We start from the raw sequence: 13,044 nt of genomic DNA on the forward strand, positions 1-13,044 counted from the left end.
AAGAAGCGCTTCAAGCCAGATTTCATTATTTTGTGTTGGGGGGGGGGCGATGAAATTTATTATCACTTATTTTGAAATTAAAATTGAAGCTCTTGTTTAATACAAAAAAAAATGTTTGTCTATGTTTATCTTTTGGGAGTGTAATGTGCTTTAGAGGTGCTATTGCCATGTGGTTTAATTTTCGGTATTGACATTATTCCGTTTTTGTAGTATATTATAAATGTGGGAAATTCTCTATTTTAGGAGAGTATTGACTAGGAATCATATCCGAAGAGTGCAACGGAGTGATGGACCAGACAGGCGTCGGAAAACCTCGCTCTTTAGGAAATCGAGTACAAAGCGAGCAAGCGCTGAAATCCAACAGGTAGTTCTTTCTGCTTTTGATCACTTATGTCAACCCGTTTGAATAACAGATTTACATGAAGGTGACTTTTACTAGAAAATTAAGCTTTCTCCACCTAAAGCCCCATATAAATACTGGGTGGCCAGATAGCATCCCTGATTAAATTCCATACAGTGCAAATCTAGAAAGGAAAGTACTTAAAGACAAAGTAGGCAGCAATCAAAAACAATTTTTCTAATTAAAGTATTTCATAATGCATGTAAAAAATAACAAAAATGAGACATCGAGGTGAAATAGGGATTGGAGTCGCAATCAGGGTAAAATTTTAGCATCAATCCTCCTCCTGAAAAAAAACTAATCGTCTGAGGTTTCTGAATGCAATTTTACTGACTGTTTGAGCTTTGCAATATAAGATCTTTGATAAAACAATATTTTTAAAAGACCTTATTATGCTTGACAAATAGTGGGATAACTGTCTCCCTCACCCTGGAGAAAAAAAAAATGCCTTGGACTGTAAAATTGGGTAAAATTTAGAGCAAATTTGACACATATTTGAAAAAAAAAACCTTTGACACCCTTATCAAAAATTTACTAATAATTTTACTATAAATAATTTCAAAGGTTAAAATTCACAAGCTCACACCAATGAGACTCCCTTGGACTTCTTCAACAGCTTGTTTATTTTGATAAATACAAAAACTTTCTTAATTGCAAATTAGGAACATACCGTTTGCTTATTATACAAAATAACCAGGGATGTCTTGAAACAAAATTAATTTTGGGCAATGGCAAGGCTTTCATAAAACCAGTAGCATTTTAATTGCTGAAAAACCACAGGCAGCACGTTTTAGACTAGCTTGCCTTACTTTACAAAGCAGAATCCCAGTTGAAGAGTCTACACACAAGGTGTTTACAACAATAAAGAAAATGGAGAATAAAGAACAGCAACCAGAAACCCACCCCATATTCTAAAGCTCAATCATCTTACTAGTTTGTTTTGTCGGGTCTTTTACCCTATTGCATAAAGAATATTTACCCCCTCCCCCCACCCGTCCCTCCTTAATGATTGACATTGATATGGCAGTGCCACACAAAAAAGTCCTAATTTACGAGTTGAAATTTGCACAGAAAGTGTCTTGGCTAGTGGCAGGAGGTATTTGGATCATGGTCTAAACGCCCTTAAAGCTTTTAAGACCGCTGATTTTTCATCTACTGCCAATATTCCATTTTTATTGTTAAATTGTGAGAGATTTGGCAAAATAAGAACTTTCTCTTTCTGTCTCTCTTATAAAAGAGAAAGTTAGGTTAGGTTACTATTTTTTTTAATATATTGGAGCATGCCATTTAGAACTTCGGGGACAATCTTGAATCCAGTTATTACAACTAAACAGACAAAAAGAAAAAAATTAAATGCTTGCCTCATTTAAAAAAGCAAGTAAACTTGCTAACAGCCACAAAGTGAAAGTGAAGAGCGAAGGAATATCTGACTGAAGTAAGAAGAAAAATAAAAAAAAACGAATGAAATAGTAAGTAAAATTTGAAAAAAAAGGAAATTAAATTATAGAAAGAAAAGCAAAGATGACAAATAATAAGCATAGGCGATATTTTCGTCGTTTCTATGCTGGGATTCCTCTCGACTGAGCTATAGAACTCTACCAATGCAAGATCCAATGAAGTACTTCAAATTGAAATATCCCTCCCTGAAGACTACCTGAAATTTCTTCTCTTTTCCACGAGCTCAGAGAGTCAATAAACTTACAAATAGCTCCAAGAAAAAAAAAGAAGGCAATCCTGGAAAAGGCTTGGAAGCAGTATCTTGCCAAACTTATCATAACTTTCTGATACTATTCCTGAATCCACGAACACTTGCCTTTTTTATGTTATTCAAAACAACTAGAAGACTTTAGTTAGATACGTCACCTGATCAAGTTTTTAATAGAAACTTTTGTATATACATAATTTGCTGTTTAAAATTCCTGGTTTTAAAACTAATAGCAAAAAAAGTCAATGCTTGATCGGGTGTCAGGAAGTTGAAGTCCATTCATTAGTGGTAAAGCCAATAAAACCCTTCTTGTCAAAACTCATTTTTTGCGTAGACTGGATGGTCACTGTAAAGTTACGTTCAATTTATGCTGCATGAAAAAAACTAAGTTCATAATTAATTAAAAGGTAAATGCATAGCTTCAATGAATTTTTTAGTATTTAAATCAGTGCTTCTCAGTCTTTTTATAATTTAGTAAACCTAGGCGTAAACCCCTTGTCTCAAATAAATCCTAGAGAACATAGTCTTTCCTTTTTTTTTAGTTTCCACAGTAAATGTTTTATCAGCATATGTAATGTTTTTTCAAGAACATCAAGGGACCTTCTTCACCGCCCTAGGACTATAGAAGACCCTTGCAGATAGACCATAGAAAAAAAAGCATCTACCTAACAATCCACCATGATTAATTTTAGTAAATTTACTTGCATCTTATTCAATATTTATTTAAGCTTTTAGCTACTGGGCTAACTCCGCAGCTATTGCTATGGAGATTACGGGTAACTCTGCAACTAATTTACGCTACTTTTTTAACATATTGAAGGACTAAGCACGATTTATCACACTGGTAAATAAAGGAACGAATGAATCACTGAAAAAAATTTTTCAGGTAGCGTATTAGTTCAAGCTTTTGGGGTTTTTATGATGGCTGCAGTAGCGTGGGGTGGTAGGCAACGGTAGTTGACACTCAAAGGAAAGATTTTGCTGGATTACGTCGTGCCTCTTGACTATGTTTATTTATTTATTTGTTGCTTTTTTACATTTAATAACCGTGATTGAATCGAACTATAAATTAATTCCATTCCAAGCATAAGTTAAAATACTAAAAGGGCTGGGTAACTCCCCTCTCAAAGATGAATTATGTGTAGAATGCTTTACTAAATTATATTTTCTAGTCTCAGAGCTACGGATTCTGGAATCGTCTTTTGTACTACTCATGGCCGATCCCTGGCTACTTTTACCTTTGTGTATATATGACGTGTGATACATTTGCAGCAGTTGGACAAACCCTGGGTGTCTTGAAGGCCAGTGCCGACGCCCCTCCCCCTCCCTTTTTTCAAAGCATATTTTAACACTTTTACCTTTAGACGGTGTTTTTTCACTTTTTAACGGAATTGAAAATTTGTATTCTGATAAGGTTCTCTCAAGCAAGGAAATCTAAAAATACGACTGCTATTACATGCCTGAGACTACTATAAGGAGCCCTTTACTCCAATTTATTTTTTTTATACTTTCAGGATTCCTTGGGTAAAGTCCAAATATTTTTTAAATCCAGGAATTGGTTTAGCATGTTATTATTATAAAACATTCTATTGTCTACTCATTAGAAAATAAATTAAAAGAATTTTCAACCCCAGATTTAGAGATTTACCCCCCCCCCCAAATTCATGGCATCCCTACTTATCAACATATGAATACCATATTAACTTGTGGGCCATTTTATGACCAAGTCCTGTGTTGTTTATAACCAGATTGCTATACCTACAAAATTGCTTCAATCTTTAATCATTATGGTTTTTTTTTCCTCATTCAACTTTGCCTGGACAGGATACCATCTATCTCTATTTCTACTGACTTGGGCATTAAAATCTCCTAATAAGGTTAGGCTACCTTATTTATGCCTGGAACCCTGTCTTTTTGTTCCTCTAGCTGTAAGTAAAATTCATCTGATTCACTACAATCTCCATCAGTTGGTTTTACAGGGGGTGAAAAAAAAAGTAATACAGCACGTCGTTTGGTTAAGGCACGACATCGCATCCATTAACGGTTGGTTTGTGTACAGACTATAACTACAGGAAATCATTTGGTACTATAAACTCTGGTAGACAATACTAATCAAAACAAAAAATTTGGATGCAGTGATGCTTAAAAAGGAGTCTTCAGTTAATCTATTATATTGTTGCATACTAGATACATGTAGAATTCAATTCTGGAGCAACATAATTCCACAGAAAATGACAAATATGAAATAGAAGATATAAGTTTGTACCCAGAAGATGTAATGACAAGTGCTGATCTGCAATTGTGACCCATAGGTTATGATATTGCTCCATTTATCTACATTAAAACTAATTTCTTGGTTTATCCAAAATTGCCTGTGAAAACAATAGACCAAATGTCTTACCCTGGCAGTGTAGTTGTGTGTGTTGATCCATGATTGTCTTATAAGTCAAACTTGCTCTAATACTTCATGGGGAATAGACCAAACAACACTGAGAGCTGGCCAAACCTTAGAAACTAACACACTATGATGTTTTTATTAAGGGTGATGTACCTCTTACCAACATGTCACCTTTTAACCACGACTATCTCATCAGTGTACTAGTGTGCCACTCGAATGCTTAAGTTGCTCAAGTCAATTTTTATCAAAATTTATGGATTTTAGCAATTTGTGTTTGTACTGGTAGGGGGTTTACTCATGACTTCTACCTATGGGCAAGTATTAATTAGATGGCAATATTGCTTATTCTGAGATTGTAAATTTTTATTTTACACTTTTTACACTTTATCAGTGTTTGCTATTTGCAATGGCATACTCTTCTGGAATTTCAGTAGACTTTCTTTATTTCAGTCAGATTTTTACCTGTTTGTTGTTGCTACAGTATCTTATGGAACATTACATGTATATAGGTATGTAAATTATTTGAGTATGTGAAACTCATTAAATACTTTAGTACATACACTTGAATATACGCTTTTCTTAGACTGGGATTCATAAATATCAATGTGTTTGGCTTTTCCCCATATTCCTACAGGTCAGCTGTATTTTATTTGGAATATTGTATGTAAATGCTAGAAGTCATTAAGGTATATGAAACAGTACTGTTCAAAAAAGTGATGCCAAGAAACACCATTAACGTTACTTGAATTAAACTCATTTTTACAAAAAAAGTAATCGAATATTTGCTTCCAGCATTCATGTCCTGAATATTTTATGTGGAATTACTATTTTTTTAATTGTAGTATCAAATCTTGATACATACTGATATTGGTAGCTAATCCCCCCCCCTTCTGAAAGAAGGAACATCAGGATAACATGAATGCATCATATTTATTTTGTAGCATAGCCAATGCTTTGAGACGTATATTCATTGCTGAAACTCCAACCATGGCCATTGATTGGATTCAGTTTGAGGCAAACTCAACTGTTTTATTTGATGAATTTCTTGCTCATAGAATTGGTCTAATTCCTCTTACTTCAGATGAAGTGGTTGACAAAATGGTCTACAGCAGGGTAAGTTAAAAATTTGTTTCATTACTTATGTAAGTTTTAATTCTTTTTTTTTTAGCTTGCCTTTATGATTTACTGATCTGAATTAATATTTATTTTTGTTCTTAGAATCATATGTTGATAGGATATCAAATTGATTTGCTCCACACAATAAACAAAAGAGTTCAATGGTAAATATATGTTGATTATTTTAATGGTACCAATCATCTCTCCAGAGAAAATAAAAGTTAGAAAATGTTTTTGTTTGTCAATTGTAGCCTCGAAACAAAATTGTACATTATATTGAAAACAATATTTAAAAAAAATACTTGGTATATAAGTATCACTTCAGTCTTCGAAGTGATAACATCTATTTTGGTTTATATGAACTGTGAAGCTTACTTTCATCCTGAATTATTGCACCTGTTTGAACTTCACATGTCGTGACATTCATCAATTCAGTACTTTGAACTTAAGTCAATTCAGGAATGGGATTTTGCAATATTTTGTTTTGGATTAAATCCTGTGAAGCTTTCTAGAATTCAGTGAATGTTATTTCGCAATATTTTGTACTAGATTGAATTGACCTGGCCTTTTCAAGCTATCAATTTGCTATTTGGGTAATATATAAGTCTCTCGCTGGACTGACCGTCTTTGGGCTCTGATTTCATTGCATTCAAACTGGCTTCAATAAAGTGTTAATTTAATCCTAATCATAGTGTGTAAGTTGGCAACCCTGCTTCCAACTGCAAAAATACCATTTGCACCTATATAAGCCTATTGCATCATTTACACTACTGAAAACAAGCTATGGATAATTGCGAATATGTGCGCTGCCCTGTAATGAACTTTCTGCATAATAACTGGGAAGAAGGAATTCAAGATGATATTATTATTCAACACACAATAGACTTTTTTTTAATGCGGTGTTATTGCTAATGCAAAAATCGAATTTTGGGCAAAGGTTGCGCCTAATGATAATTGATCATGGTGCATTGGTGCGAAAGCATCTACAAATTATTTAAAAGATATTTTTGACCTTATTAAAAAAATTGAAATTTGGGGAGGTGTCAAATCCGATTTATGTTACCTACAGAGGCTCCCATTCTCCTACAGAGTCTCCTACAGAGGCTCCCATTCTTTCCGCTGTGGCTTACTCTAGGCTTTCTACAAAGATTAATCCTGTGGAAAAACTACTCAAGGTTGTTGGAGCAAAGCTGGATGCTTTTGAATTGAATTACCCGCAACTGCCAAAGCCTACAATTTAAATTGGTAGTTGCAACTGCAACTACCAAAGCCTACATTTTCCGACTCACATGCTACTATTGTTGTGTCAAACCTTCCCCCTACTCTCTCAGACCCAATAAAAAGAAAAGTTATGATAGACGAGATAAATGGGCATAAATCAATTATTAGTATACGTCCTGAACATGACAAACTGATTTATCAGTAAAGATAAGTCAGTTGCTGAAGTTTTCCGTTTGTTAGTAACTGGAGTGATAACTTGCTCTTCTGCTAAAGTCCAAAACAAGAAGTTTTACAGTCTCTTGAAGGAAATTTCAAGCAATTTTGAATTATCTCACCTGATTTCCTGCCCTGGTGTTTTTGACGCCTCTAGGCTAGGGAAATCGACAGCAGTAAAACTTGAATTCTCTGATGTAATGTCAAGAGCCAAAGCATTCAGATACAGTCAAATCAGATACGAAAACCTAAGTGTTTCTGAGTTCAAGGCGATACCACGATGTTGTAACATTTGCTGGTCCCCTGATCATCTCTAGTCATTATGTTTCAGTGAAACACCAAAATGTGTGCGATGGGCAGGTTACCACGTCTCAGATAGAGACTCGCCGTGCAATTTGTCACTTAAGTGTGCAAACTGTGGAGGCAATCATGTTTCATTTAGCTTCACATGTCCCAAAGTAAAAGCAATTGCGAGTCTCAATTTGCCAAAAAACTAATATAAGATAAATTTTATTTTTTTAAATGTATACAAAACACCTTGCTGCACCTGCTAAGAAAGCCCCAAAGGGTAATATAAAGTATTATTTATAAGTATCAAATATATTCCATAGTTTACAACTTCTATATAAAATAGAAAAGCAAGTCGGCTCCATACCAGGAATATTAGGCTTTTAATATGTTGTAAAGTATATCCATCCATAAACAACAATTTTGGTAAATGAATCTCTACAATGTTTCATGAAACATTAAAAATAATTGAATAAGTACAATCTTAGACATAAAAAAGAAACTGATTTAAAATGAAATAGAACTAGCTGCGGAATAGAATCATTGCCTTGTGATTTGGAGCAGCTCAGCTTTTGAAGAAATGACACAAATCTTTATTTAAAGGATTGTACTTGTACAGATTTTTGCCGAGATTGTAGTGTTGAAATCACTTTGGACGTGAAGGGAACTGAGGGATCAACGAGACAAGTTACAACTGCCGATATGGTTACATCAGATTCAAGAGTCGTTCCAGTTACTTCACGAAGAAGTGATGCTGATGCAGGAGAATATGACGAAATAGATCGTAAGCTTTAGCCTGCTTAATTCTTTGTTTCTATTAGCAGCTTTTTTTTACTGATGCAGTAAACTCTGCATCATCCTATCCAAAACAAGACGCGTGAAAATAAACGACTAAGGTGCATTATATAGTTACTTTACGCTATAATTTATGTTTTATTTTTATTTTTATTTTTTTCGAAGTGTAGAATAGACTTGATAGAAATTAAGTAAGGTATTCAGACTAGGGTTGCTGCTACATTGAAAAAAAATTTGTTATTTTACAAGCAAGTGAGGTTAGTCATAAGACAAATAGGGAAATTTAAAAATAAAATATTTCGCGCATTTAGTTTCTCCAAGTCTTTCTTGCAGAAGAAATGGACAGTTCTGGACAAAGTAAAACTAACAAAAGTTTGCAATCTTCACGGGCATTTAAATCACTAATATAAAGATAGTAGCCTCTCAAATCTTCTTCTCCCCCCCCCCAACCCCTTATTTTAGCATTCTAAAAACCATGATGATGATATAATTCGTTTTTCTAATTTTCCATCTTTTTATCCAGCAGTTCCAGGGGGATTGACCCCTCCTCAACACCTCGATCTTTACGCTAAAGTTTCAATTTTAACAATACTCTAAGAATGGCCCGTGAAACACGGGGTTCGGTTAATTAAAACAACAAGAAGCTTTTTTAAAAGTACTAAGAAACATTATCTCGAAGAGTGAGGTGTCACGGAGAGGGAAACCCCCCTCATATATGTAATAATTTCTGCTCGTTTTAAGTTTTAATGTTGCTCGTTACTTTCAGTTGAAACACTTGTTTTTTGATCAAATAGTGTTTTTTGATCAATACTAGTTTGATCAAATAGTCTCATTCGAATTCCAAAATAATCCTATACTGTTTTTCAAATGTTACTCGAATATAAACCAACAACTCATGGGTATTTATTATCTATTACAATTAAACTTGCAAGTAAATATAAAAAATTGTCCAAACCATCTTATGCTAAGGGTAAAGATGGTTTCAAATCTGTAATCCTCTAGGTTTATAGGTTAGGCGGTTTGTCTCTCTTTCGATGGTTTTTGTAAGTTTAATTTAATTTTTCAGCTATATTTATTGTGAAATTACGAAAAGGTCAGGAACTAAAACTGCGAGCCTATGCCAAAAAGGAATTTGGAAAAGAGCATGCCAAGTGGAATCCAACTGCCGGCGTTGCATTTGAATATGATCCAGACAACAGCCTCAGGCATACCCTTTACCCTGTCCCATCTGAATGGACCAAGTCTGAATACTCAGAATTAGCAGATGATAAATGTAAGTGCCATATTAAATTATTTAATGGAATATTCTATTAAATATTCTAACTCATAGAATTCCTTTGCAGTCTAGCATCTCACTGAAAGAAAGGGTTTCAAGTCCAAGCTATTTTGAAAATACTTGAGAAAGGATTAGCATTCAAGAAAGCCATGGGCAAAATATGTACCAATTCAATTTTTTTTTTTTTTTTTTTACTGTTGCTTAAGAAATGGCCTTTTCTATTTTAGTGTTTTTGATGTTTGTCTTTTATATTGTCGTGTGGACTTATCTATGTTTTTTTTTCTGTTCTTGTACTGAAGACAGATGAGTGGAGGTCTCGGCCAAAATATTTGTATTTTTCTCTCTTTTTTTTCACTGGCTGTGGTTTATCTCATTTTTCCATCGTTGTCCTATGCTTTGTCACGCTTAGCCATTATGGTTTCAGAAATTATTTAATATTAGAATTTTCACTAATCACTGATGTCTGTTTGGTCGAGCGTAATTGAAAAATGGTATATAGGTCCCAAGGCCATAACCAGGGGGGAGGGTTACCGAGTTTGAATCCCTCCAAAAAAATTTGATCTGACTCGTAAAAACGTAACAAAAATGCATATAAAAATGCTTAAAAATTAAAAAAAAATATGCAAAAATGCATATTTTCTTGTAAACGCCTTCCCCTCTCCCGAACCGAAAAATCATGGATACGCCCTTGCTGGATCCATTACAAATAAAAAAAATATTTCCTTCTATTTTGCATGGTAGAAGCGTATTCTTTTGATGATATGGAGTATTTGCGTACAGAATAATCTTAAGTTCAGCATCGTTAATCTTAATTTTAAGTTCATCGTTAATCTTAAGTTAAGCATCGTGCTAACATAATAAAAAATAATAACTAGACTGTATTTAAAATCACTAAGACTAAGTTAATTTAAGAAGACCATCTTATCTAGAAAAAAAAATGAATAAGATTAAGTGATTATAAGATTTAAAAAAAAAACTAGTGAAAGAAAGCGTAGGGCAATTGCTTGTAGAGTGATATTTAGTTTGAAGTATATCTAAAGTTTGACACTAAGGTTGGATTTTCTTGTCTATCTGGTATATTTCTCTCATATGGGGACGTTTGCTATGCTAGTTTTTCGTAAAATGTCACAGTATTGGTGCCACCTTGAATATTGTTATAATCTGTCAAAAGTTTTGCCAATCGTTGATAAACGACTTGTCTAAAAAAAGTTTAGATTTACATAAAAACTTGAAATAAATTAAAGGGAATGTCATCTCAGTTGGGGTTTTCTGGTGAAAGTAAAGGTCCTTCGAATGATTTCTTTTTATAATAGCTAATGAAAGCTACTTTTTCAATTAAAACTACTGCAATATCTTAGCAAACACTTAAGGAATTGTCCAACCGAGCTGAACCTGCCCCAGTAGCAATCGTACTCAAGCTCGTCTAGTTGGTTTTTTTTCAGAGTTTTAGCAATATATAATATTCTTGTGAACTCTTGTTAAGCTATTGCTTTTAGTTTATTTTACCTTTATCACTACGACCTCGTGAAAAGAATGTCAAAACTATTTTTTTGGCTCTACAATAAAATTTTGATTTTTGTGCTTGTCCATTTCGTGGGGCTTTATATTGTACTTAAAAGAAATCGTCTTTCGACTGAATGTAAAAATTTATAAATCTCTTTTAATAGATTAATAAAAATTTATGAACCGTTTATAAAATTAATCTGTAAACCGTTTTTAAAATTAATTTATAAACTATCAAAATTCTTTTGATTGCTTTCAATCGACGAATTTACATAGCATGTCAATACCACATTAGAATATGGTTTTGAAATTAAGTATTGTCTACTTTTGTTTGGAATAGTAGATCTCATGAACTCTATCTCCTTCCGTGTCATTCTGCAATCTAAAGATGAAAAGGTCCTAACCCCCTAGCATAGACTGAGGCAAAAGCGTGTTTCAAAAAACCTATCTTCTGACATTAAGCATCAGGCCTGTGGCAGGGACCTTCTGAGACTAAAACGTTTTGCAACCTTGTACCCCGCGATTTGCTGAGCTGACTTTGAATTGCATTTTGTTATTTGCTGAATATATTTTTCAAAGTTTTTTTCTTCCGTGTATATTCTTTTCTTCTTTTTTTTTTTTAGATGAAGCCCCTTTTCAATGGGACGCAAAACCGAACAAGTTTTTCTTTAATGTTGAAACGTGTGGTTCACTAAGACCCGAAAACATAGTTATTCATGGCATTACTGCACTGAAAAAGAAACTATCTGACCTGCAGATGAGCCTCAGTCAAGAATTTCAAAATGACGCACTTGCTATCTAATATTTATTTTTCTTCTAAAAGCTATACATTATTTTTTTGGTACATTATTATGAAATTGTCGTTGACAGATTGGACTTAATTTTTCGTTGTTGAGATCTAGAATATAGACAAAAGAATGAAGGGATTATTTACCCTTAATATTGATTCTTTCTCATACCCACAAGCCTTTAGTTAATAAGTGACTCGTAAAGAGAGGGTAGGGGAGCCCCTTTAATGAGTAAAGCAAACCTGGGTTGTCCTTGGTGTTTCGAATGACTGTTCTACACAAAAAAAAATTTAGGGTAAAAAATAAGCAATAAAATCAAGGAGTTTGACAGTTGGCAGGATGTACCCGTAGGGACACCATTTATTCGATGAATGGCAATGAGTTTATTCCAGTCAAAATCATCAGGGTCTGTAAACAGAAAGCTCAACTAGGCTGATAAATTTTCTGAACGGCACGATTAACATAATGAAAAATTTCGAGTCGAGAACAATCTAAAACTCGCTTCATACTGCTTTTGAAAAAAATTCATATGATCTGTTGATATTCATGAATTTTGCCGCTATTAACAAACGACGTCCTGCTAAATCCTGAGCAGCGTTGATGCTTACTGACGCACCTTCGTGGCTATGAATATTGCACGAGAAACAGAAAAGTGTGAATCGAAACACCTTTAACATTGTCATATGGAAATGTCAAAGTCATCCGATATTTCGCTCGTTCTAGTGGATTTAATGACCAGTAATCGGGCTGCTATTTCTGAAAAAAGACACAAGGCTTTTTCTGTTGATACATAGTCAACATTGTTGACCAATCTATTCTGGTGAGACATTGTCCGTTTGCAATTGTGTTCTAGCGACCACAAAGGTTTGTTATTCGCCACTGTGGGTGAAAATGACCTCCAAATAAAATCGTTGCTGTTCAAATTTAAGAAGGGAATTTCAAGGATGGATATCATACTGGAGAACTGTTTTTGTTCTTGCAATTTTAGAAAAGAAAAGAAAATGCTTAATTGGCCATAAAGATTGATATATTGACTATTAACTAAATCTGAGTGTAAATAAATCTGAGTAAATAAATGAGTTATATTAAAAATAATAAGACAATGTTCAATTGAGTTAGAAAATGTTACCCTTTGTTTCCAACAGTAATGACAGTTTTTGTTCTTGCAAAAATTACTGTTGGTCCACAATCACTGATAAGCAAATCTATTCCCTTCTCTTGATTGTCGATCAACAACTTCTTCGCCAGAAAAGGCCATTTGACAAGAATTACACGGCCTTTCCATCATATAAATAAGAAAAGCCTGTGCAGCATTAAATGTTATATTTGAAAAACTGTGAT

At 33.8% G+C, this 13,044-nt stretch overlaps 1 protein-coding gene across 1 annotated transcript; it reads left to right on the forward strand.

The window, feature by feature from the left end:
* The first annotated feature begins 243 nt into the window (after positions 1-243).
* On the forward strand, positions 244-11,791 carry LOC136033365 (DNA-directed RNA polymerase II subunit RPB3-like). The gene is made up of 5 exons (XM_065714154.1): positions 244-364; positions 5,445-5,616; positions 7,945-8,125; positions 9,203-9,409; positions 11,539-11,791. The coding sequence occupies exons 1-5, from the start codon at positions 288-290 to the stop codon at positions 11,715-11,717; spliced, it is 816 nt and encodes a 271-aa protein (XP_065570226.1). The 5' UTR covers positions 244-287; the 3' UTR covers positions 11,718-11,791.
* Positions 11,792-13,044: the final 1,253 nt, after the last annotated feature.

This window comes from Artemia franciscana, chromosome 11, assembly GCF_032884065.1.
Source record: "Artemia franciscana chromosome 11, ASM3288406v1, whole genome shotgun sequence".
NCBI lineage: Eukaryota > Metazoa > Arthropoda > Branchiopoda > Anostraca > Artemiidae > Artemia > Artemia franciscana.